Raw genomic sequence first — 27,026 nt, 5'->3', positions numbered from 1 at the left:
TTCAGTAATCTCAAGGACCCATTTACTAGTTTAAGCTTCTAAAGTTTGTAAGACAAGTACATTTTTGACTGAAATAGTAAAGTGAATTAGGTTTAAATTAAGGTCCACAAAGTGAACTGAGCCTAGTGAAAGAGCAATATCTTACAAACAGTGCTTTAAACTGATAAATAGAACTTACTGTACATGAGGCCTAACCTTACTTGAGAAGATACATAATTATTCACCATTGAATCATCTCATGTTCAAGGTCTCCCACCATAACATTCCTTTTATTTTATTTTACTGTGCATTGTGATTTGATATTATTTCTGTGCAGATTTTGTCAGTGTTTTATAAAAGATTGGAAAGTCATGAAGGTCTTTTACTTAAAGTTTAAAAAGTGAGAAGAATGCTACAGCAATGTGTAATATTACCCTATGGAAAGTTGTGCTTAAATCTTTACAAAACAGACATTCTTTGCTTTAATGGAAGGTGGTGCAAGTATGATAATGGAGCATCTGTCATCACTTTCCTAACAAATTTGTCACTTAAGTGGAGGGCATCTTTTAATGGCTAATGTTTAGTCACAAAAAGTTGGTTTTGTAGCACAGAGACTCTAAATAAATATTTGTCTGGCTTTAGTTCACCTAAGTGTTCGCAAATTAACTAGCAGCCTTTGTGTTATCTAGAGGAACCCTAGTATTACAAAAAGAGAACAATTATAGACTCCATATTATTATTTCAGAGACTTGTGTTTATCATCTTGATGTTGTTATTCACCACTTTACTACACTGAAAACCAAGTTGTCTTAATCAAATGTCAGGTGCTGTTAAAGGATTTGTTAAGAAAAAAAGTATTTCACTTAATAAAGACTTAACAGAATACAGCATTGTGATTGAGTATTGGATGTACAGTACATTTGTTTGCAGTCCATGGAAAACAAATCCAGTACCAGTAAGGAATTGTTTTTAGAGATGAGCTACAGAGAGACAGCCTATTTACAGCGATGTTAATTATAGGAGGTCTCTATATCTGTAGCTGTTCTGGAAGGATAACAAGTGGATTGAAAGTGGCTTGACAGAGTTACGCTCTGTGGTGTCTGCGGTGTTAAAGAAGTAAGTCAGATAAGGTCACAACTTGACTTAGATTTGGACTCTGTATAATACAATTAAGAGGATCCTAGAAAAATGTTTGGCCAGATTCAACAGCATTTAACACAAGTTCAGCACCTTTTTATGAAGCAATATAAAACAACATTTGAAGAAGGCTCAACTGCAGAAACTGTTTTTTCTACTTTTGAGTAGGGAATTAACCTTTACATGTTCCTTTGCAGTATAAAATGTCTACATTCAAAGTTATGTTTAAACTATGTATTGATTGCATTAAAAACAATGTACATGCCATGTGAGGACAGTGCTTATAGAAAACACAATCTTCCTCTATCAAACATGTTATGAAGCTTTATTATGCAGTAATATGTAATTTCATGCGGAACGGTATTGCTTCCAGAGACAGAAAGAGATTATGAGCATTGCTGTTCACGTTTTCTTTAAAAAAATCTATTTTAGAACACTGACACAGATAAATTTTGTTTGGTACAGAGCAGTCTGGACTTTCCTCAGCAATAACACCATTTGCACTGAAAGAATAATATCTGCCTCACACATCCCCCCACTGGGAAGTCAGATATACACTGGAATGCACTACTCCCGCAGCCTAACATTCCATTGGCTGTTGCTGACCATTAAAATGCTAGCACCATGGAATTCCATGATCAGTTATTTCAAGGGCATTGAGCTTGTGTGTGTGATACTACTACATTAGTCAGCATTTAGGATGCTACAGTATATGTAAATAAGCTATAGATATAATAATGCTGTGACAGTAAAATGCAGGCTGTTTTGTGTCTAAGAGCTGTTCAGTAATTTTAATATGTGAAGTAAAATATCTCAGCGCTATCTTTAAAAGTGGTCAAACTGAAGAAGCTATTGCATTTAAACGGTTTTTGGTTATGGTTTCCATAAGCCTTTGTCACAGTGCTGGTGGTGATGGATCCAACCAGACTCCTTGTGCGTATAACTGGAAGTTATTATATTGACAGAATGGGAAATATGATGTGACATGACTCATGCTTTCCATTCTAATTTTTCAACCCTGTGACTCTGTGGGGTGTCAACAATTTGACAAGAAAATTAGAGATTTATTCAAAGGACTTTTGTTTAATCTATCAGCATTTCTATTTAGCCACATTGAGTTGGATATTCTTATTGAATGTCTAAATGTGACATTAAAGTTTAATATATATTTGAGCAAGATTGGGTTAGATTTACTTGATCATTAGTTAAATGGAAAATATTTGATTTCGATTGTTTGTGTTTAACCATTTCACTAGTATAACAGAGACCAATGGGTAGTTAATGCAACTACAATGTTTTTCAAAAACCATGTATGAGAATTTAAGAGTTAATAGAGGTACGCTTTGTCTAATTTTTGGAGAGATTTAGAGAGTGTAGAGAAGGAGAAGTAAGCTGATGTTATCTGACAGAGTAAGAAACAATTCTACCCTGAAGGCAACCTGAAGCTTTCTATTATGTGGAAAACGAGTGTGCTCTGTGAAGAACAAAAACAAGAGGGCTGACTGACATGAAAAGGTGGTAAAATGAGACTATGGCTATGAGGATGCAGAGCAATATAATATCGCACAGAAAAAAGTCAAGTTGGAGTTGTTTTAAAAACAGTTATTTTCTGTTCTTGTGAATATTTGTGTTGTGCTTTTCTTTATCCTGTACTTTCACTTCAATACCCTTGTTTCAGAAATGTACAGTATTTGAACTGTGAAATGCAATCCTGTAGCTCAGATTGCTTTGTTTGGGAGAGACTCACAATTTTTAACATGTTAAGAATAACTCTATTTGCTGGCTTTATTATATATATTAGTTATATAATAGTTATAATATATATATAGTTCATATATACATCTCCCCATGTTATTAAACCAAAATAGAAACATAAATAAAGAGAAACATGTTTGCTTGCATTTCGCAAGCTATTTAAAATGTTAAAAGAGTAAAGAGACACCGATGCATGTAAAGCTATAAGCAATGAAACAGTATTATTCTGGAGATGAAAAAGGATTTCTGCAGGAATTGTCCATATAGTTGTAATTAAAGAGGTTTAAAATAAATAAATGTAAAATGTGTAATTACCTGCATCACATTTCGAAATCATTAAAAAAATTAAGTTCTTGGTGCAAGAAAAGTTGTTCAATGTCTAAAATTGGTTAAAGTTCCTGAAATTTATGTGTCAAACCACAGTAACAGTCCTAGTCCTCGCTCATTAACTCCAGTCTTCCAGAACTCCCCCTTGAAATTGAGCTTTTGGGGAAAGTTCTAAAATTTTCTAGCAATTGAAGGTTGGGATGATTATCACTTGACAGGTGATCGTTAGCCTGAAACAGCTGTTTTACTGTAGTTACCAGTTTAGTGAGCAGCAAAAATAGCTTCACCCAGTAGGACACCAAAAGCTTATAGAACTAGGGCAGGAAGTTGTTGCCATAGAGATATGAGAAGAGATTCTGTGTTTGAAGGGGTCTCTCTCAGAGACTTATAATAATAAAAATAATAATGTTTCTTTATTAGCCCTATACAATTTCTTCCATTAGGAATTTGTCTTTTTGCATACCCCAGCTTTTCTCCAAGGAGACAAAGACAGGGAGAGAAGCTTGGGGTCAGAGCACAGGGTCTGCCATTGTACGGTGCTCCTAGAGCAGTTGGGGTTAAGGGCCTTGCTCAGGGGCCCAACAGAGTAGGATTCCTCTGCCAGCCACGGGATTTGAACCAGCAACCTTCCAGTCACAGACGCAGATCCTTAGCCACAGAGCCACCACCAAGGTTGTGGCCATACTATATGCCACTTATATTTTTATCTTTTTACCTTTTAATAATTATTTGCGGTTCTCCATAAGCTTTGTCACCTCCATACACCATGCTAATTTAGATAAAAAACAGTTTTTTAAAGACATAACCTGGGAGATGAACCATTTTAAATTGAAAAGGCTCTCAAAGTGAATCTGGTGTCACCTTCATCTGTCACCCCTGCATATTTGAAGTTTTGAAAAGGGTTCATGATGCACTAGAATGAACTTAAGTTAGAAAAAGAGAAGGACTGTAGAGGAGTTTAGTTGATGGACCATTCACATTCCACTGCAACTGCTACAAGATCAAATAACATTTAATGACTTTTTTTATTATTATTTTTTATTTTTTATTATTATTATTAAGGTGATAGTCCTAAAGGGAGAGAAGAAAATCTGCAAAGGCATGGTTGCCTGGAAAGGGAAATAATGGAGAACAAAGAAACCTACAAATGTAGAGATTGTTTAATTTTCTTTTTCTTTTCTTTTCAAATAATTTTTCCCTGAGACACTATTACATTCCATTTTTAGACAGGTACAGGATCTTTTATTTGTGTTCCTGTATTGCTGCTGCCATGTTTTCTTGGACTGTGTAACATTGTAATTAAAGTAATGTTAGTGAGAGAATATATATATATAATATAAATATATCTATATTTTTCACTAATATATAAAACACTTTAGATGAACATGTGTAAGAAAAAGGTATACTTTTTCAGTTTTTTTCAAAAACACTTGATAAAGCATTATTTTTGCTCTTATCATTGAGATAGCTCTACCAGTATTTATAACAAATTAATTTGTTCAGTATTAAAAAAACTTGAAAAAATGTCTCAGATTCTCAAAAAATACAATTTAGCCTTACAAGCTTAATGGAATTTCCCTAATTTTACATTATAACAATTTTTTGGGGCTTTTTTCACTAAAGTTTCTCATTTGTACCATTCGAAAAAATGAACAACATTTATAACCAGAGCCATATCACCCTAAAACTCACAACTGGCAGCCCACTGAAGCTAAGCAGCTGTGAGCCTGGTCAGTACCTGGATAGAGACTGGGGAAAATCTAAGGTTGCTGCTGGAAGAGGTGTTAGTGAGGCCAGCAAGGAGTGCTCACCCTGCGGTCTATGTGGGTCCTAATCCCTCAGTATAGTGATGGGGACACTATACTGTAAAAAGGAGCTGTCCTTGGTATGAGATGTCAAACTGAGGCCCTGACTCTCTGTGGTCATTAAAAATCCCAGGGCATTTCTTGAAAAGAGTAGGGGTGTTACCCCGGCATCCTTTTCAAATTTCCCATTGGCCCTTACCAATCATGGCCTCCTAATAATCCCCATCTATGAATTGGCTTCATAACTCTGTTCTCCTCCCCACTAACAGCCAATGTGTGGTGAGCGTTCTGGTGCACTATGGCTGCCGTTGCATCATCCAGGTGGATGGTACACATTGGTGATGGTTGGAGGGGATACCCATTACCTGTAAAGCACTTTGAGTGGGGTGTCCAGAAAAGAACTATATAAGTGTTAGCAATTATTATTATATATTTTTTTATTTCTGAAGGAGTGTCTCATTATGTATTATGAACTAATTCTCTTTACTGTCTGTAGTTAAAAAGTTCAGATTTTACCTTGATTGTTGATTTTTGGCATCATCTTATGGATTTGTGTTAGAAAAGTGAACTACTGTAAGTCCCAGTGAATTATGCAGTATATCCACTTTAAAGACTGTTCACTGCTGAACATCAGTACTGTTTAAGACTTAAAGATCCTTATGATCATACTGGGAATGTATTCTTGAAAATATTTCAGAGCAAACTCACATTATTAACATAACAACACTTACATGATGACATTTAAGCTGTATACTTCTGATAATGCTGTATCATAGTTTGATAACATTTACATTTAGTTTAATACATTTTTGAATGGTCCATTTACTAAACTGCTCGCTTTGTGAAACGCTTTGGTGCCACTGATGGCAAGTACTTTGATTTATGACATTTCAATATTTCAATCTGCACAGAAATATAGTATTTTTTATGTGAAATCACTCTGGTATGTTTTAAATATTTAGTTTAATTGAAGTAAATATTTGAGTTGTGTTGGGCATGGATGTCAGTGAGCAAGGTTTATTATTCCTACCAGCACAATGTGGATATCAAATGATTTATACATTATACTGTAAGTACTTGGTGAGGAGGAATGTATATCAGTGTGCTAAAGACATCAGCGAAAATGTAATTTAAAGAAGCCAACACAGTTTACTTTTTCAAGAAAAGTCATATATTTTAGCGGTTGTCTTATATTTTCCATGATGTCATGTAAGACAGCTGCTAAAATATGACTTTCCTTCAAAAAAATACTGTACACTGTGTTGGCTTTTTCTTCTAACTCTCCAGTGGGACTGTATGGTTCTTAAATTTTAAAAATCCAGATTAATTAAATATTGCATTCCAAATTGTCTCCATTTGTTTCATATATTGCGGCTTTAGAATAGAACACACTTTATAAAAGTAAATGACTTTTTTTGCACCACTACCCGCTCTGCTTTAAGTGGCAAAAAATAATGGCCAAACTGCAGAGATACATCTTAGACTTGCATATATTTCATTTGGAAAGATCTACAGTATCTGTACTGTACTGTATGTACATCATATTCAAAAATATTTCTTCTACACCTATTCAATTCCACAGACTTCTACAATAAAGTAAAAAGTTTTTTTTCTTGAACAAAACTAACATGTTTTGCTGAAGTCTAGGAGAATAGGTGATCTGGTGCTTTGGTTAGAAAAGCATTCTAAAAGGTTAAGTGTATTCAGAGGAAGGCCTTTGGTGTCCACACACTGGAGAATCCAGAGGAAGTTGAGGAAAATAATGCCTTCTGGCCTTATTAGTGTATATCTCCAGAGTCTTGCTGTAAAGTAAGCATTAAAAACAGGACCCCAGATGCCTGAGTCAGTTTTTCCATTTTAGTCTTTGGGGGTAGACAGTGATTTATCAGTCTTCACAGCATAAGCCTGCTAAAGCTCATTCTACAGACAATGAAGTAAACCATATGGTATTCCCCCTGTTAAAATAATAAGCACAGAGCTGAGCAGATAAACAGGGACTGAGCTACACAGGATATCTGTTTTTTTTATTTTGTTCTGTTTGTCTGGACATGTGTCCGATAACTGTTTGGAGCATTTTAGTTTGCCTGATTTGAATTTTGTTAGGGAAAAGTGGATGAATAGGTTGGTATCTGATACTTTAAACAAGAGAATCACTGGAAAAAAAGTTATAGTGTTAATTTGGAAAACTGAAAATGTTTTGTTCTTTTGAGGTGGGAAAAATAACAATCATTGCTCAGGAAGGCTTTAGTAGAAGAATGATCTAAAATCATTAAAAGTGCTCCAAAGTATGTTTACTGTGCATTCTTGAACTCTCTGATTAGTTAAATTTGCTCTGATTAGCAGAACTAATTTTAGTTAGGAATTTTATTCTTTAACTTGAAAGTTTGTAACCCCAACACCACTACTACCACTAATGCATTTCTCACTCTATGTCTTGCTCTTACTCTACATTGGTTTTGCAATAATTTCTGAAAATTGCTTTGGGTATGATTTGTTCAGACAGCTGCAAACACCATAAGCTTCAGTAGACCTAAATCATGAAATTACTAAATAACATCCAGTTTACCATTTCCAGTTTTTTTAAACCAAGGTTATCTTCCAGCTTTGGGTTTCATACTACAATAATTTTTACAGGCACAGCTTTTTGTAGCTTTAAATTAGTACAGTATATTGCCATACTCCTGTCTATGTATTGGAGCCAATGGAAATAGAGTTGGTGTCTGGATATAAAGAATTATCTGCTTTGGAATTCTCACTAGGTTAAGGTGAGGGTCGTGCAGAGTATTGTGCAGACAGTAGATCTCTCTTTTGACAGTTATTTTCAGCTTCCAAATTACTCCTGCTAGTAACTTGTAAAGATGCTACAGGAAAGTCTTATCTAAAACTTCGACCTCTGGAAACAAGAAAGCTGCCAGGTAACCTTGTATGTACCATGGCATTTGTAAAAGGGGTTGCAGTAAGTGCATTATTGCAGACAGCCTTTTATTCCCTACAGGTAGAAATGATAAGAAAGGAATGTGGTGATTTTGAATGACCAAGGAAAAAACTTTTTTTTAAAGATTGGACAAAGGGGCAATTCAAGCACACATTTGCAAAGAAGCAGCATGATATTCTTTAATTGCTATATCATTGGTAGACATTTTCTTTTAAAAGATGATCATTATTTTTAATGCAATCTTTTAGTGTAATAGGGCCAAAGTTGTAGTTTGGGGTAAAGGCTACATCATCTGTTCTCAGTACAATGTTTTTGCAAGTCTTACCGTATTTATCCAGAAAAATGCCAAATTTAATTTTTTTTAAGGCTTTTGCTTTCAAAAAGTAACTGAACTACCATTTTCCCCTGATTCTGTCTCCTACATTAATTGTATGCCATGCTAAAGACATCTGGCTAGAGCCACAGTAATAAGAGGTTGCCAGAAACAAGTTTGTCTGAATGTCTGACTTAGCTTTTCAAAAATGAGTCAGGCATTTACTGTCCAGTTATTTGTTCACAGCAACACTTTGCTTAGCATAAATAATATGCTGCCTCTGTACGTACAGTACTGTATGTTAACAACAAACACTATTCACATCAAATTTGTATGGGTGCCTTTGTAATAGTTACTCTAAGAGAAAGGAATTTTTGGAAAAGGAATATAAGATACATGCATGATGTTGACAGGATAAAGCGAAGAAAGGAGATATGAATCAAATTAATGGCTACATTATAAGGAAGTAACAGAGCTTATAGGTACTAAGCCTATTGCAAAAGAACATCATCCCCTTGGAAACAAGGTAGTGGCAGGAGACCCAGTCTTTCAGTGATGCAGTACTGTTCATAGTCTGGCAATTACTACTGTGTGGCTCTGAAAACCGAAACATTCTGAAAGATAATGATTGAAACAGAGCCTGCAGAGTGCAGCACATTGGTTCCATGATCTGGATCACAGAGACAGATGTCTGTCAGTTGCTAAGGTTGCTGTGGAAGAGAAGGTGGAATTTATTGGGGCAGAATTTAACCAGGCTCATTGGTACTGAATCGCTTACAGATGGTGACGTCACCCTCTTGGGGCCTAGATAGAGTTGAATACTTGCACAGCAAGAGGCCAGGCATTTTGACGAAGCTAAATTCTTAACTGTCTAGGGAATGTTTCTGTGTGGCTGTCAAGCCTGGAGCATTCGATAGGACTATGATTGAATCCCAGCAGGAGCAGAACTACACATGTTGCAGATACTTACAAAACATTTGTAATTAAATAATAGTAAAGTAAGTTAGGTTTTTGACCTAAAACGAAACATTATTTTCATTCATCTTTTTTCTGGTACAAACACACGTTGATCTTGTTTTATGAAAAAGGAGTTTCAATAATTTAATGTGTCCTTCAGTGTATTTTTTTCCCAAACTAAGACATTTTTAAATTGCACTATTATATTAAATAAAAAAAAGATATTTAAAACTGGAAATTGCAGGTTGTTTTGAAAGAATGGTCACTGCTTGGACAGAGTAAATTAAGATAATTTATATTTGTTAACACAGACAACTGCTCAATTTGTTACCTACAGTAATTGCTCTTTGTCCACAGTGCTGAGTTAAGTACAGTATGTGGTAAAGAAACAAAGCTTGCTTTGAAAAAAAGACTAGCGTGATAATTTCAGCCTTTATAAACTCATAATTCTGTCACTTTGCCCCCTACTGTTGAGGCCTGTTGAACCCCGAGACTTCTGAATTGATTAATTTGTCTTGGACGAGAGTGGCAGTCTTCTTGTTTTAGGTAGAATGGGCATCGAGCCAAAATGAGATTAAAGTCTAACCTCCGTGATCTTCCAGAAAGTCTGGTGTGAAAGTAGAATTCGTCGATAGGTTTTGTACTTTATGAAATGATATATTCTGACAGGACATTCTAGCTTTTTTACCTAAAGTTATTCCTGGAAAACATACTGGCTAGCCTACATTGTGAAGAATTATAATCTACAGAATTATTTATGAAAGACATCAGATAGGTTTCTGCTGGAGTGTGAAGGAAATGTGTTCCAAAGTTTCTGAAATATGATTTTAGGAACTGGGGACTTAAGAAGAAGCTGAATTAAAATTCTGACATACTGTACTGTAAGTAAAAATTGAGCTGAGAAAAGGACTAGTGTTCTATTTCCAGGAGTGAGTTCTAAATCATAATTTAAAGGTATGGTAATTTTGAATCAATTTTCTCTGGATCATAATTTGCTTATTGTGTTCCTAGAAAGAAAATGACAGTCATTCTAAAAGAAAAAATAAAGGGGAACAAAAAGGAAAGGTTGAATAACTTTATAACAAGACATTGAGAAGAAAACCATAAAGATTGTATTTTTGAAATAGAGACAATATATACAGTAAGTAAAGATGTACATGTTTGTTTCAATTCAGGAGATATTGCAACAAAGGACTGCTTTCTTTTTTGTTTAACAACACTCACATTTTTATCATAATTAAATATGACATTTCCTTTTGTTCATCACTATATAAAATTACCATTATTTGTAAGTCCACCTTTGTGTTTGTAAGAAACCTTTCGGAAGATTCTGAAATATAGCAATACTTTCTTTAAACTTTTGTATATCCAAATGAGCTGTTAGGAATCTTTAAGGCATGTACAATCATGTTATATTGAAATGTTTCGATCATATTTGGTTAAAATAATTGCTGGATAATAAAGCAGTGTACAGTTTGTGGTTATTTAAGTAAACCACATTGTTATTTCTGTCTAGATTCATTGTGTTTTTGATAGCCTGAAGCTACTAGTTAATGTTATATGATAAAAGCAAATAATCCCACCAAACGCAAAATAGACTTCAAATCAAATCAAACAATATGTAGTTTCATATTAGAATAAAGGCATACTCATAACTGAATAATCTTTTTTACAGTTTTTACAAGTTTTGGCACTGTTTAAAATTTAACCAGTAACCTTTTCTTTGGTGTCCAGTGCCCCTGTGGTTTCATGTCTTAGAGCTTGAAAGTTACTTGTAACTGTGGAATAGAACATGTAATTAAAACTTGGCACGTAAGTGCAATAGGCAAATATGCTTCAGTGCTAAGACTGCTGTATGTGGAGGTGCAGTGCTGGATTTTTAGCTGACAAAAATGGAAACATGCAGTTCAATAGGAATAAAATATAACATATGTAGCTTAGGAGCACTGCTAAATATCTTGTTCAGAGCATTGGACTTCAAAATGCATCCATGGAACATATCTTGTTTTGATGTTTAGATGAAATGTTCTTAGTATCAAAATGAATGTTTGTGTAAAGCTAAGTACTTGAATGGTTGAATTTCTAAAACATGCTGAAAAAAGTTCACTTTTGAATTCATTAGTGCTACATTTGGCTTCAATATTTAAAAAATATTTTTTGTTCTTTTTAATACTTAAAGAAGATATCTGTACTCAGCTTTCATGCTTGGTTCTAATGAACTTTTCTTTTAATTACATTAATATTAGAAAATATTTAAATATTTTTCTTATTATTAAATATGTCCCGTGTAAAAAAAAACTAAACTTGTTGAAAGTAAAGTAAAGTTTCCTGCTTTTAGGAGGTACCATTAATAAACATTTTGGAATAAACATTTAATTTGGGTTCTACTGTGTGTTTGTGTGTTATCTATTCTGTGTTTAATGCACTTCACTGCCAGCTCTTCTCTAGAAAGGAAATGAACAACCAAATGGTTAACATCTAATATGAATATTTGGCTTTCTGATTCTCAGTTGAACTTTGGTGAGAAAAAATTACAAGTTAGCAGGTCAATCAATTGACCTTTGATTAGTTAAAAAAATCCTGTGTATTTTCCCCCCGCTGCAGTAATACCCTCCTGGAAATGCTGTATACTAATAATTTTTGTCTGTCACAGAAATATCAGGATATTGACAAAGTGAACAGATGGCTGTGCTTCTGTCTTTTAAAAAATTAGTCACTTACTTTTGACAATTGGTACAAGGCATTTGCAGCTGATTTATTCCAGCCACGTGCCTGACTTAGGCCTCTTGCCCTCCAAGTCCTAGAAATGCTAAAGAATAGCTGAACTGTTTTTTTTATCCAACTGGCTTATTTTCTTTTGAAACTGTAAGCCCGGGAATTACTTGACAGGCCCCCACATTTCTCTTCCACTACAAGACTTGGCAGGTGTGAAGGAAATGCTACATCTTCTCTTTAAATAACATCAGGAACCTGTCACACTACTTAATCATTAGCATGGTAGAACCCTGCAAAATCACACTACTCTGAGTGAGACTGTCTTGCGATGTCTTGTTTGTATTTGCAAAATAGTCCAAAGAGAACTCTGAAACCATTCTACTAATTTGAGAATTCTAAGGACAGAAATTATCTGATAAAGGACCATCCATCATGCATATATTTTAAGTTACATTGTTTAAATGGAAGTGAAATGTTGATAAAGAGGCTCTTGAAAATACGCACAAACCTTGCTCTAGGCTGAACATTAAAAAGAGAACCATTTTAGAGACTTTTGAAGGATTCTTCAGCTGGAGTGAAGCTGAAACTGGGTAAAAGATGCTTATCTCTTATTACTAATACAATGGTTTCCAGAATGCTGGACATTTCTGGTAGTTTTCTTGAGGCTGTCCTTGTAATCTTCCTAGTGTGCATGGTTTAGTGTTACATTGGTTAAATAGCAACCAACCATTCAGAAAATCCTGCTGAAGGGATCTGTGATGAACAGTTCATAAAACTAAATCCCAAGGAACAGCTTAACCTGAAAATTGGTAACTACAGAGTCTAAAACATTTAAATTATGTATGTGCCCGAAAGCTAACATTTCAAAGTAATGAATAAAGCATGCCCTGTTTTTTGGAAACCACTATGCTTTTTCATTTATGCTTTTTCATTTTAGCATATTGTCAAAGTTTTTGTGTCTATAGCTCATGGTTTAATTTTAAAGATGTGTACTGTATATTATTAAAGATGTGAACTCAACCACACACTTAAAATCTTTCATTTGGTTTGTGTTTGGTTGTTTTCCAAAATGATGCATAGTTTTACAGGCAAAGTTTTTATTTTCTCAGTGGAAAAAATGCAGACATAAATCTTTTAGTATCCAATCAGTAATTAGGTAGTGCTATATATAAAAACAAATAATTACAGTAGGTCCATGTCAGTGATAGTCAATGTTTGTCTTTTAATTTATGGACAGTCTGATTTCCTACCACATGCCCTGTTTGCACTTACTTAACATCCAGGCATTCCCACACTTTTTCATTGTAGAGCTACAGTATATACAGTACTGTACGAATGTTAAGGTTTGGTATCAGGATCACAGGTCAGGAGATGAGAATAATTAAGTTGATAAGAGATTGTGTGATCGGTGGGGGGATTTAAGGGTGCACACTGTCAGATATCATTGTTCCAGGTCTATTAGAGGGTGGAGCAGGAGAAAGAGGAGGGGCAAAGAAATTTGATATTTTTGTAATTCATATACAGCTTTGTGGATTTTGTATTTTTCAAATCAATCTGATTCTGGATATAAATCTTTTAATTTGACAATCAAACAGAAAAAAGAATAACAGGGCTGAAAACATGAGGAGAAAATAGCAAAATGTTGTCCAATATACTGTGTCTGTTCTTAGAGACAACTTCCAACATGTCTAGATACTTTAAAAACATTATGTTCTTATCCATCTCTTTATATGTCTGACCTGACTGGAATTTTGTCAAGATGCTTTTATAGTAAAACTATACTAACCTCACCAATACAATCTTACACTACTGAAACCTGCTGAGATTTCTAGTTTGTAAAATACAATAAATATTGGTAAATGCCAATAGCTTAATTTGCAAACATTTATATTCATAATCTTGTATATCTCACCAAGAAGTCCTATTTATTTTGTCTTATGTACAGGATAACACATATTTATGTTTGATCTTTTTTTTAAAGAAGAGATTAAACAATATCATGCCTAGGTTAAATTTCCCTCTACAAGATTTCTGTCTTTTTTTTCCAATGCATTTCTGCTAAATTATATCCACTCATTAAAACAAAACTGTAGGCTGCATTTTGTTTGGTGATTTGTGAAATCTGTTCACTTAATAGGCATACATATGATTCTATAAAAGTATACACATCAGGAACCTAAAAGACACTTTGTTCTTCTAATTTATCAGCAGATGAGCATTGAAATAGGATTGCATGCTTTCATTTTAGGAATATTCCCCCCCTGCTGAATTCTTTGGAATTCTTCTGATGGTTCTAATAGCCCTATTCTCCCTTGGTAAATAGTTCTGACCTCAAATATGACTAACTGATAGCTTTACAGCTCAGCAGGGAAGGAAAGCACCTTGAGCAAGAGAGCGGATGCAATTTTTTTCTGCATGTTTAGTTAATATATTCTCCTGCTGGGAGAGAAATAAATGCAGTTTAGCAGAGTTGGAAAATGTAGGTAACTTACAAGAGTCTTGTTCACTGAGCCCCAGTGCTAATCAAAGAAAAAATCTGTTACTTCTTCCAATGAATAACATCAACATGGAGCTGTTCCTGTGAGCAACCAGAGAGAGAGAGAGATATTACGATTAGTGCAAAGTCATCAGAAAATAGTAGTGGTGGACTGAGTGCATGTTAATTATGTTTGTAGGAAGACTTATTTAATAATGTTTTTCTTTTAAAATGGTGCACAGCATGAGCTGAGAAATGTATTTTGTATTGGGTATTTTGTCTGCTTTTATTCCATATTAAAAGAAAGAAAAGGAAATTGAGAGAGGTCAGAGAAGCTTCTCAAATTGTGTTTACAGGAAACACAGATTAATGTCATGGACATCCCCCTGCTGCACAGTTCGTAGACACTGATTTCTCACACGATCACAGTCACAAACCTGTATTAATTTAGTATTGAGAAATCAATTACTCAGTCAATCACTGACCCTACCCATCAATCCACTGCTTATTCAATCAATTGGGATAATTAATACAGTGAAAGGATTCACACAGGACCCATGGATGTTCAACGATTAGCTGTCCAAGTGAGCCTTCTTATGAATATTTCAACGTGTTTGATTTGTCTGCCCTGCTTTAAGAATGAATAATATCCCCCAAGAGCTGCTCTCTAGCTCTGCAGATTATTAGTCTGCAGGATGCTATGCATTACACCAAAGGGAACTTCTTTCTGAGACTTACTTAATGGTACTGTACTGGTAATAGTAAAGCAATCTTACCTCAGGAAGGCTGAAGTAGAGAAGAGATGATTTATTTCCATTTGTTTTTAGTTCTGAAGAAATGTAACAATTTTTATCCTAGAATGAAAACAAATCCTTTATTCTAAACTAAGAGTAAATTAATCTCTTGTGTAAACCTATGAAATATTTCTCAGACTTTTACTATAATCCTTAAATTCCTTTTTCTCTCTTATTGCAGTGTGCTTTAATTTCCTTATTTTGTTTCTTATGTTTTAGATTAATTTTAATAAAATGTCAAGTAAGAAAAAAAACTCATACAATGGGGGTCAGTTCTTAAATGTTAAAAATTGTAAAAACATTAAATATGAGAATACACAGGGTGCATTATTATGTAATATTACTACATTCTGCATACATGTCTATTACTTATTCAGTATGTAATGCAGTTTTGTGTAATAATACACAAAACAGCAACATACTGCACTGATAGGAGGGTCCGTATTACAATAGTTTAGTTAGATTTCTTGTAGACATATTGCGATTTAATAAATCTTCAATATCCCAGCTTCTTTAAGGGGATAATTGTTGTTTTAAATAACAATTAGTAGCTGATCAATTAATAGCACAATTCTGTACCAGTGATCTGGGATAAGGGAACAGTGTTCCAATGAATAAGCATATGCCAAACAGAACTTGTGATCCTGGCTGGTCACATTTTTTAGGATTGACCTTATTGAGTGATATCGCACAATTACACCTTGAATGTCATTGTATTGACATTGAAAAACACAATGTAGTCCAACTGCAGTTAATTTAATACCAATCTGTGTTGATGGATAGGGGGTACACATAATTTTTGTAAACTTGTCTGTGATATCTGTTCAGTTGTTGGGCACAGTAAAGTTTTCAGTGATGTTACATCACATTTTTAAGATTAGATTAGAGAACGAGTTTGGTCAACTGAATAGGTTGCAGACCTCATATACAGTAGTTCTTGCCTCAAAGGAATATGCAAATACTTTTACACTCTGAAATTTACTTAAAGTGAAAATGTTCCAATATTTATGGTTACTTGAAATCACTGAGTTGAACAAAAAAAAACCTTTGTTTTTCTAATTTGATTTAAATTTAATTGTTCTAATTTAAATATATGCTTTGTTTGACTGTAAAGCAAAAATAACAAGTTTGACTCTGCTGTCCCAATACAATTGGAAAGCACTGTAGCTGTGTCTGGTTATACTACTGTATAAACAAATATTTTATTCTGAAGTTGCCCAGCAGTGTTGTTGAAGTTAATTCGATCAGATCTTTCAGGAAGTAGTGGTATGAGATCCTTGGATGAATGGTAATCAAATGACAAAGTAGAACCAAATGTTTTTCAGTCTCTTTCATTTCAGTAATTTGGTCAAACCCTGATTTAGGTAGAGAAAATGCATGTTCCTAATAATGAGCTTTAATGGGGTAGAAACTCCTGCTTGAGCAGAATGACAATTTATCTATAAAGTCAGGGCTGTTTGAATCCCCTTAAATGAAAGATGTGCCAGGGAGCTGCTTCAAGGACATAGAAGGGGGTAGATGGGGGTTGAGAAAACAACCTTCTGACCTTAGCTTGCTATTGAGTGGAAATAACAGCTAAGATCACTTAGAGAAGGACAAGCCCTTGTGTTTTGAGCATGGGAACACAGTAACTCATAAAGACTTGGCACCTCCATTGGTATCTATTTAGAATTGCTTCTGGCATATAGATTGCTGTGTAAACACATTTCAACTTGTGGTAGTAAAATGGAACATGGCTGGAAGATGTGTGTGCTGGCTTGGTTTCCACTTGTGGGACAGTGTGGCCGTGAGGTAACTGGGTTTTGCCTTCCTGGAGATAGTCTTAGGTCTCCACAAGACTAGCTTTAATTCGGCAATGTTGTAAGTTTTCTCTGTCAAGTCCAAGACAGCTATTATCCTGTCTTGGACTGGCACTGAAAGAGCAGAAGTCATTAAAATTATGTATAAATAACTTTCAATGTGGACAAAATGAACAATGACCTGATAAATTAACAAATTTGTTCTGCAGATTGTTCAAACAGTATTCTATCCTAAAAATGATATAAATTCAATGCTGAGCTTCAGATTATCAGAATATTTTAAATGCAATTTGTAATATAAAAATATTTTTAAAAACATTGCTATAGAAATAGCCTGCCTTTTAAAGTGAATTATTGCCCCTCCAGATCAAACTGTAGTATATTAACTATATAGTGATCAATTTAGGATTTGTTAGTAATATGATGTTAAAATGTCGGTGCACTTATATTTTTATTTTTATTTGCAAGTTCCTAGGTTTTTCAATACTTTTTGTAAACCTTGTGTCTTTCATTTGAAAAAATCTCTTTTAATGCCTGCTATAAATTATAGGACGCATTGAAACCCTTATGATTCAGGTCCAGTAACCAGCTCTTGTAGTAAGCCACAGAGGTTTAAATCTTTCAGTTCTTCTCTTCTCTGGTTAAGCTTTTAAGGAAAAAATGTTCGGAATCACAGCAGAAAGAAGATTATTTTTTCTACCATGATGGGTTTCAGAGTGTTTGTACTTAGGCTTTTTACATGCAGTTCAGCAGAGGAATGAAGTTTACAAGAAGAGTAGACTTAAGTAAACAAGGTAGTTATATAATTTAGCAGTGAGATGGGTTTTACAGCACATTGGCTGAGAGAGGGACTGAGGAACAGGCTGGGATTTGGGACAAGAGATTCTTGGACAGGGTAAAGGAAAACCTAACCATCTGCCCTGTTTGTTGTGGTAGTAGTGAAATGAAATGATGTTTTAAATGAAGCTGACTTTTAGCATTATTTCTCTTTTCCAAAACACTGCTTTGTGTAATTGCTACTTTTTTTCTTCTCCCTTTTTAAAATAAATATATATTTTAAAAACATGGAGCAGTTCATGGAAAGTGTTTTAAAAGAAGCTAATGTAGTTTCAATCCATTTAAATGCAATGTTGGCTTGCGGTAAAATTGCCCCTGCAGGTTAACATGGGTATCTTTAAAAGAATTAGCCCCATTCACAAGTGCTTGGGTCTTACCTCATGATTTTCAAAGAGGCAAAGCATAAAACACACAAACTAAAATAAAGTTTAAACCAGCTGGAGGATATTTTCTCATTTGAATTACAATAGCTTTCCCACATTTCAGAAATACTGTAATATTTCATTATATCCATGTTTATTATTTAATAAGCAAATTTACTATGGTGTTACCCAAACTGGCTAGGTTTAAAAGTCACAAAAACAAAGTAAATGGGAGGCTTTCTGAAAATATGTTATGTTTTTTTACTTGTATTCAAAGTTGTGGCATTATCAAAAGTAAGTAATAATAAGCAGGTTCACCACCTTTAAGTGTTTGAAAGTATCTGGGCTACTAGGATCTGGCAGAGTGATAAACTGTATACTGTGTGAAAGGGGATAAATTACACATGAACCATTTTAAAAATGGAAAACTTTTCCTTGACTTGACTAATGGTTTTGGTGTGATTTGGTGAGATCCATGCCTTCCTTTCTTTGCATTTTTACTTGTTTTGAATACCTAGTATTCTAAAAGTGGAAATACTAGATTTTGTTCTGCATGGGAAGCTACAGTACAATAAATGGATGGCTTCTTAGTTGTCTTTTAGTCACCCATGATTCAATGAATGATGGAAGTTTAAGATTTTTTTTTTGAATGCATGGTTACATTTCTCATGAATAGCTGAACGAGGACTATTGTCTGAAACTGTCCCGAAACAAATGTTTTAATCATTTAAACAAAGTTTGCAACACAAAACTTTGTATCTATCTATTATTAGAAAGATTAATAACAATTTGCTTAATTTTATTAACATGAAAACAATTGCTAACATTAGAAAGCTAAATCATCTAAAAAAGCTTCAAATTGTTCAGGAATATTTAGTCATAGTAACTGTGGAAAGCATTTTGGTCACACTAAGGCTCTTTAGAATGGTATATCCATACTTTGACCACTGAAACATTCTGGGTTATGGTAATTTTTCCATAACTTCCGAAACTTCTGTTATAAGTTGAAATGGTCTGCTCTTTCTGTACATTAGCTTTCTTGTACAATAGCTTATTATGTTGAGCACAAGATGTGATTTTCTTTCTTTTATATGACAAGAATCATCATTTGTTGTAAGTGGGAGGAGGCAGCATGGTCACTTGTAAGCCTCAGAACAGCTGTGTCTTACATCCAGTGGTTAATAACTAAGTAAATTCTTTTGAGAAAAAAATAGATTATGTTCAACACTGAGTTCTTAGAGGAAATTGATGGATGTTTTCCTAAGAAGCAGTTACCACAGGCTAATGAATACAAGTGCAGGGATCTTGCATATTAAGCATTCTTTCCACTTTCTCAATAACCACATAATTGCTGTAAATCTCCTGCGGTGAAATGAATGTATGGTTATCTATACTAAAGATCAAAAGTCTGGAAGCACCAAAGCAGGGCAGTCTGAATATGTAATTCTTCACAACATGATATGATGATAAGGATGTAATTTTGATAAAGTATAATGACATTCCAGTGTGTTATGGTTTTCTAGGACATGCACAGAGCTACAGAATGTCTGGGGTGTCTGATTAATCATCATAGTGCATTTTTACACTACACTTTTGTTTTCAACCCAGCTAATTCTCCAATAGTTTCTAAAGTGTGTTTTTCCTATAATGTAAGAAGTGAATCCAATCAAATATTTAACTGCTATTGAGGTGCAATTGAGCAGAATATTAACTTACTTTTTTCATGTCAAGAAGCTGGTTCTTGTCAAATATATTCTATAATGTGTTTGGAAAGATGACTCATTCTTTGTCCATGACATTGTGTTCCAAACATGTATTTCTTATGAAAAAAAGAAATGAATGTTCTAAATTGTCTCCTTGATTAAGTCAAGTTGTTTATATACATTATAGGACATTTTTATAATTGTTATTAGATAATAATTGAAGCATGGTACTGTGTAGAGCAGGGGTGCTTAACCTCTTTTAATGTAAGATCTACTTTTTCATTTGCCAGTCCAGCACGATCTACCAGTGTGAATTTGAAGCTCTGATATTGGAAGAACAGACTGTGGGCACATCAGTAAAATAATGATACCCATCACTAAAATGACAACAATTAAAAGCAAGTGACTCATGCTACAGTGAACAAATAATGTTCCCCATTTAAGAAAAAAAGAATATCCTACCTTATTGTGAGCATTGGCACTGAGAAGCTTACTTGAGAACACTTGTAAAATGTTTTTGAACGTGTTGACACTGCTTATCATGTACTGTAGATGACAGTTTTATTTTTTTCCTGCAGCTTGACATTCAGCAGTTCAGTCAAGTCTTTGAGGAATGCTAATTCCAGAAGCCACTGGTCATCCTCTAATTGGGCATATTAACCATGTTTAGACGCTTGAGAAACTCTTTGATTTCAGGCAACAGCTGTCTGAACCTCACCAAAAATGTTTGTTTTCGAAATCTCCAAACAGCAAGTCAGCAGCTTTGGCAAACGCTTTCTTTATTACTTCTTGATCACTGAATGACTTTTTTTGTTCAATTCTTTGGAGGCATGTGTCGAGTGTCTATTATCCCCTCCGTTCTCTTTCTTGAAAACCAAAATATGGTCGCCCTAGTGTAGAGTGTTCTAAAAAATGACTAAAAACACTTTCCATGGGGCTTTGTGATGTATTTTATAATTTGATAGATTGCCCATATCCTAATTTAAAGCTAATGTTAGACTACCTTAAGTGTGTATACCTTTAATTGGTTCCAGATTTAAATTAGTGTATTTTTAACTACTTTCAGATTAATCTTATTGGGGGTCTGTGAAAGATTTTCAAAACTGTCTGAAGTGCGACTTGATATAACGTGAGAGCAATCAGAAGCCCCCTACTGCTTAAATCTTGAAGGAGAAATGCAAAAGGAATCCATTAGCATTGCAAGATTTTTTTTAGCTGGCTCATCTTTGTGTGTGGTCTGTTCCTGACAGACTATGCTATTAGTCACCAGATATATTTTACCTGCTTTTGTGAGTCATTATGGTTGTTCCTCAAAGATCTGAGATGGCTGAAATCATTTTGTAGCTTTTTATAGTAGTTTATAAAAAAGACTATTCAAATAAGCTCCAGAATTCTAAATACAATGCAGTGTAATTGGCTTACTAAGATAGGTTGCTTTTTACAGAACAAACAGTTTGAAAACAGCTAATTGTCTTAGGTCTTAAACTAAAATTAGGAAATTTCTTCTTCTACTGTATATAAAGACCTTCAGAAACCCTGAGCTGTGTTATAAGATGGATATGTAATTTGCAAACCTTAAATGCATGGCTTGTGCACTTCAGAAAGACAGCTGTATTGGTTAATTCTATGATAAGGCAGGCCTGTTCTTGTTATTACTTAACAGAGTCCCTCATAATGTAGGGTGGTATAAAATTGTTTCCCATTAATTCCTGAAGGTAGTGTTGAAAACATTGAAGTTCAGAAGAATATTTCATCTTAGAAAGAGGGACAAATTAAAGATCTGCCTGAGAGTATGATATAGTAGCCCAGGTTGAAAACCTTTGTGTTTAGCTCACAGAGGCTGGCCTTCTGCTTGTAACCACCAATGAGAGAAGCGACTATACTTAAGAGAATATGGGTATTCAGATTGCAGGAAAAGCAGGTTAGAATTATATTGCCTCAGAGAGCCCTTGACTCAGGCCTTGTGTGGAGTTTTCGTATTCTCCCTGTGTTTCTGTGGAGCTATCTAGAACCCCCCAGTTCCAAAGGACATGCAAATAAACCTTTATTGGATGTTCTAAATTGTGACTAGGGATTAATCCAATCTGAGGAAGACAGCTAGCCTTAGCCTTATCCTGAGTGCCTGTTTGCAGGGTATTGGACCACAATCAATTCTTTCTTGACAAGGTTCAAAATCTCTTGCTTGCTGCCAGCAATAAATGTTATGTATAAGTGCTGTTTACTCAAAGGTGCAAAAACTAACATTCCCTTTTTTTGTCTCCCAACAGCAGATCCTGCAGATCTCTTGAAGATTTTAGATTTTCACAGTTTACCAGAAGGGGTAACGAAAACAACAGGCCTCTGTGCACACAGAAAATCCTCGAAAGGACCAGATGTTGCTTATAGAGTATCCAAAGAAGCCCAGCTTAGTGCCCCAACAAAGCAACTATACCCTGGTAAGCAAATTAATGTCTATTTCCAAAAACAACTATGTTCTTGGTAGTACAATAAACTGGTTTGTCACTAAAAATCTTTTTCACATTTAGAGGTAAACCATTAGCCACTGGCAGACAATATTGCAGAGTAAATAATACTAAACATTTTATTTTAAGGCTCTTTAAGGCCCCTTTAAGGGTTACATATAGGTCACACTGAACCATAGAAAAAATTAGCAACAATTTAGTCATGATATGCTTAAAAAGCAACTTTGAAAAGAGCATATTACTGAGCATATTGTTTCACATAATGCCGAGGATAAAATTATTTTTCCTAGTAACAATAACTTTCCTGTTCCTTATAACTCTCTTCCACACAAGTTTAAAAAACTGGCATTATAAAGCAATATTAGGTTTTGAAATAATGTCATATTACACAAACCTTGAAATCTCTGCTATACTGGGTCCCTTGGTGTATAGCAGAGATGTGCTGTACAAAGTGAATGTGTTTAAAGATGAGCATAGCTATGTTAAAAAATTGCAGGCTACATCCCACCAGCAAGGTAACGGATACATTAAATTTGTGTAGCTTGGGCTGATTTGTTGCTTCAGGGTAGGAAAGAAATCACATTCTTAATATAAAAATGTTGGGTACTGTATTTTCCAGGGTCAGGAAATCATACAGTAGGTATGATACAGTATGTATCTGACACAGCAACAGATAAAAAACACTTGTGGAAGTAATTAAATATGGAGTAATTGAAGGAACAAGCAGATAGTGTTTTCCATTTTCTCAAAAATGCACTAATGTTAAAAGAAACACCAGTACACTATTTTAAGTGGAGAGCACATGATGTATGACCTGTCTGACCTCTAACATTATTGGTCTTTCAGTTACATTTTATTTTTTCCTAATACACAGAGTGGTAGCTTGTCAATACACATTAATTAACATTAATTAATAGTCAGCAGTCCTGGTTCTTAACATGATTCATAACATATTTTGTAAATTTAAATATATACATTTAATTTAGACAAAAAGCAAAATATTATGATAATAAATTACAATATTTTGCCAAAAAGGTATTTTATTTTGCACAGGTAATACTTAAGAGTTCACAAACAGATTTTGTATATTTAAGGAAGACTCTTTTTCAACATTCAACCCTATTTACAAAACTGTGCATTGTTTTTTAAAGTTCATTTTAAAATGAACTACAGTTATACTGAAATAACACTGACGTAACTTTCTCTGCTTAGCTAAGGTTCTGCTCATTCGTTAACCAAAATTTTGAAAGAAAACTGTCAGATCTCTGAGGTAGGAAAGTTCAGTCATCTTAGCTTAGTATGTTGTCTTCAGCCATTGGTTGACCTGCAGTGGAAAAAAGACTCTTTCTTTTCCGTAATCTTTCCCGCATCAACGTCTTCATTTGCAAAGTAATAAAGAACTGGATAAACATTTGGAAAAACCATGTGTGAAGAGTTTGAAGTAGATAGGACAGTAATGTAATTCCTTATTCTCGGTACTTCTTAGATTAATCAATACTTTGACAAGCCTGAACAAATCACTGCCTCCTATTTTGTAATATACTGCAAGCAGTGATTAGAAAGTTACCCTGAATATGTTGTCAATAAAGATCTTTCTCCTTCTATCAGGAAAGCTTGGGAGGTGTGTGCATGATGCCTCATAAATGTTATAACATCAGAGACATGTCTGGACCACTGTTTATGTTTTATGGAAAAACAACATTTTTAAAACATGAAAAAACAGGATAAAATATAGAAGAAAGCAATATTTTAGATGAAAGCAATATAAAATGGGGATAGAAAGTCACCACCACCTTTCAAAATATTTACCTTTTGTTGCCCTGAAGCCCCAAAATCAGACTTTTTCCAGTTTTATTTACAAATTGTATCTTTCAACATCCAAGTGAAAAAAGAAAGCAAAATTTCTGAAAAAAAGTAGAATAACTGGGTTGGATAAGAGAACACCTCCCCCACTTGATGGAAGCATCTTTTGCTTGAATTACAGCCTTGAATCTGTTTGGATTCATCTCTACCAACTTTGCACACCTAGAGGGAGGAATATGTGCCCATCCCTCCTTACAGAATTGTTCAAGCTCAATTGAAACTGTGTGGTTACTGTTGATGGACTGCCCTCTTCAAGTCATTCCAAAGATTTTTGATGGGATTTAGGTCGGGGCTCTGACTAGGCCACTTAAGGACATTCACCTTCCTGTCCTTCAGCCACTGTACGGTTGCTTTGGGTCATTGTCATGTTGAAAGGTGAACCATCTTCCCATTTTCAACTTCCTGGCTGAGAACTGCAGGTTTTTGTTGAAGAATGTGCTTGTATTAAGCACCATCCATCTTCCCTCCTATCCTGACAAGTGCCCCAATCCCAGCTGAAGAGAAACACCCCCACAACAGGATGCTGCCACCACCGTGCTTTATTGTAGGAATGTTGTTGTTTGGATGGTAAAATATATTGGGTTTCCGCCAGATGCACCGATTTGGATTCCGGCCAAAAAGTTCCTTTTTGGTATCATCTGACCACAACATCTTTAAGGTGCTTTTTAGCAAAACAAACGAGACTTGATGTTCCCTTTTTTAAAGAATGTTTGTTTTTTTTTGCACCCTCCCATATAGGCCAGATTTGTGCAGCACTTGTGATATTGTTGTCACATGCACTCAATGACCGGTCTTTGCCATAAAGACCTGTAGCTCGTTCAAAGTTGCCATCTGCCTCTTGGTAGCCTCTCTGATCAGTCTCCTTCTTGCTCAGTCATCCAGTTTGGAGGGACGACCTGATCTAGGCAAGGTCTGGATAGTGCCATACACCTTCCACTTCTTAATAATGGTCTTGACTGTGCTTCATGGGATACTTAAAGCCTTTGAAATCATTTTATACCCATCTCCTGACTTGTGCCTTTCCACAACTTCATCTTGAAGTTCGTTTGAAAACACCTTTCCGCCCATGGTGTATTCTTTGCTTTTAAATGCACTTCCAAGCACTGGAATGTTCTAGAAACAGCTGCTTTTATTCTGAACTAATCAAAATCACCACAATTGATCACAGGTTGGAGCCAATTAGTTTGTTGTGTGATGTGTAAGGTGACAGCTTATACCTGAATAAGTTTACAAATGCAGTTGTAAGGAGGGTGTTCACTTATCCAAATAAGGTATTTTACTGTTGTGATATTAATTAATTTTCAGAATTTTAGAATTTTATTTTTACTTGGCTAGTGTGAGTTACTGTCTGTAAATAAGAATGGAACAAGCCGAATTTAATTTGTTTTTATTTTCTGAGTGTCATACAACAAAAGGTACACATTTTGAAAGGGGGTGGTGACTTTCTATACCAACTGTAATTATGCATAACATCTGATACACTTTACTGGGAAAAACACATACAGTACTATTTCCTAATTTATGAGAATGTCTTTATAAAAGGAAGGTGGATTAGGTTACCTCCTCATTTAGACATCAGAACCTGTGGTACTGTATATTATAAATATATTATTGAAAATATACTGTATTATTGTGTCAATCTTCATGTAAAAGATTCCTCCATACTTTTAAATATATGCAATACAATTTCATTTTTGAAATACATCTTTTAGGTTAACAAAATCTGTGCATTCACATCTACATAAATATGTATATTAGAAAGAATGAGTCAACCTTATTATGAAGTATTAAAAAGTTATTTTTCAATCTGAAGAATTACTTGAGCTGTACATTATAAGCAAAGGTCATCAATGTCTAAAGAGCTTCAAAACACAAAACTAGTCTTAAATTCTGATGTGGGGCTAAAACCTGTGAGCTTCAAATGTATTGTAATAATGTCCTGCATTTAAAACCAGTGTCTTCTGTGTCTACTGGCATGAAAGATTGAAACCATCCAGACTTTCATGTCTTTCAGCTCTGTGTAATGAATTCTGGGCTGAATTCTGGCTTATTCATCAAATGGTCTTACAACTGTCATTGACTGACATAATTGCATCCACTAAATCACAACAGTTTATCATAATTTGGCAGCTTGGCAGAAAGTCTTGACATAAGAAAGGTAGTCTGGTAGCTTACATTAAAAGTTAACATAAAAAAGTTTTGATTACACGCTACACAGTATGTCTGTCCATTGAGAGGACACGTGCACTTACACACAGGGATGGTTTACGGACATAGATTAATCGAGAAATCCTGCCTTGGAATAGTAAATATAGTTGGACGATGCAAACCCCACACAGAAGGTAACCAAGTTTCTAATAAAACTCAGAACTCAGGAACTGTGAGACAGCAGTGCTAAACACCATGTTGCCTAAAAACAACATAAATATAAAACAGTATTTCATGCTGAAAAGAGAAGAAAATAAACACAATATTTTGGCTGTGGAGCCTTCATCTGGTGTCAAACAACACTCCCGAAGAAGGCTCCACAGCTTAAAAGATGTGTTTATTTTCTTCTCTTTTCAACATAGAATAAATCTTTACTTGTTCTTTTGCAGCCTACACATGCTGATGCAGCTACCCACTTAAATATAATGTAGTTATTGAACAGTAGTTCAGGTGGAGTTCAAATTCTAAAATTCTACCTTCCTACAAATTAAGCTCTCTGGCTGCTGTTGGCATTGCACACATCTTTTCTAGCCCCTCTCTCTAGTCCAACATCACTGTTGCTGCATTTTCTCCCTGGCTCATCCCTCATAAGTGAAGAA

The 27,026-nt window shown here is 34.7% G+C and overlaps 1 protein-coding gene across 3 annotated transcripts in view; it reads left to right on the top strand.

Moving 5' to 3' along the window:
* Positions 1-27,026, top strand: part of col5a1 (procollagen, type V, alpha 1) — a 165,567-nt gene that overhangs the window by 9,321 nt on the left and 129,220 nt on the right. For 2 of the 3 annotated variants that reach the window (XM_015366903.2, XM_015366902.2), the window contains exon 2: positions 22,162-22,329. In XM_015366903.2, coding sequence (XP_015222389.1) covers positions 22,162-22,329 — 168 coding nt within the window. The remainder of the gene's footprint in view (positions 1-22,161; positions 22,330-27,026) is intronic. The other variant, XM_015366905.2, reaches the window with a different exon arrangement.

The sequence above is a fragment of the Lepisosteus oculatus genome, chromosome 24 (assembly GCF_040954835.1).
Source record: "Lepisosteus oculatus isolate fLepOcu1 chromosome 24, fLepOcu1.hap2, whole genome shotgun sequence".
NCBI classification, from domain to species: Eukaryota; Metazoa; Chordata; class Actinopteri; order Semionotiformes; family Lepisosteidae; genus Lepisosteus; species Lepisosteus oculatus.
This window is presented reverse-complemented; position numbering and strand designations above follow the sequence as displayed.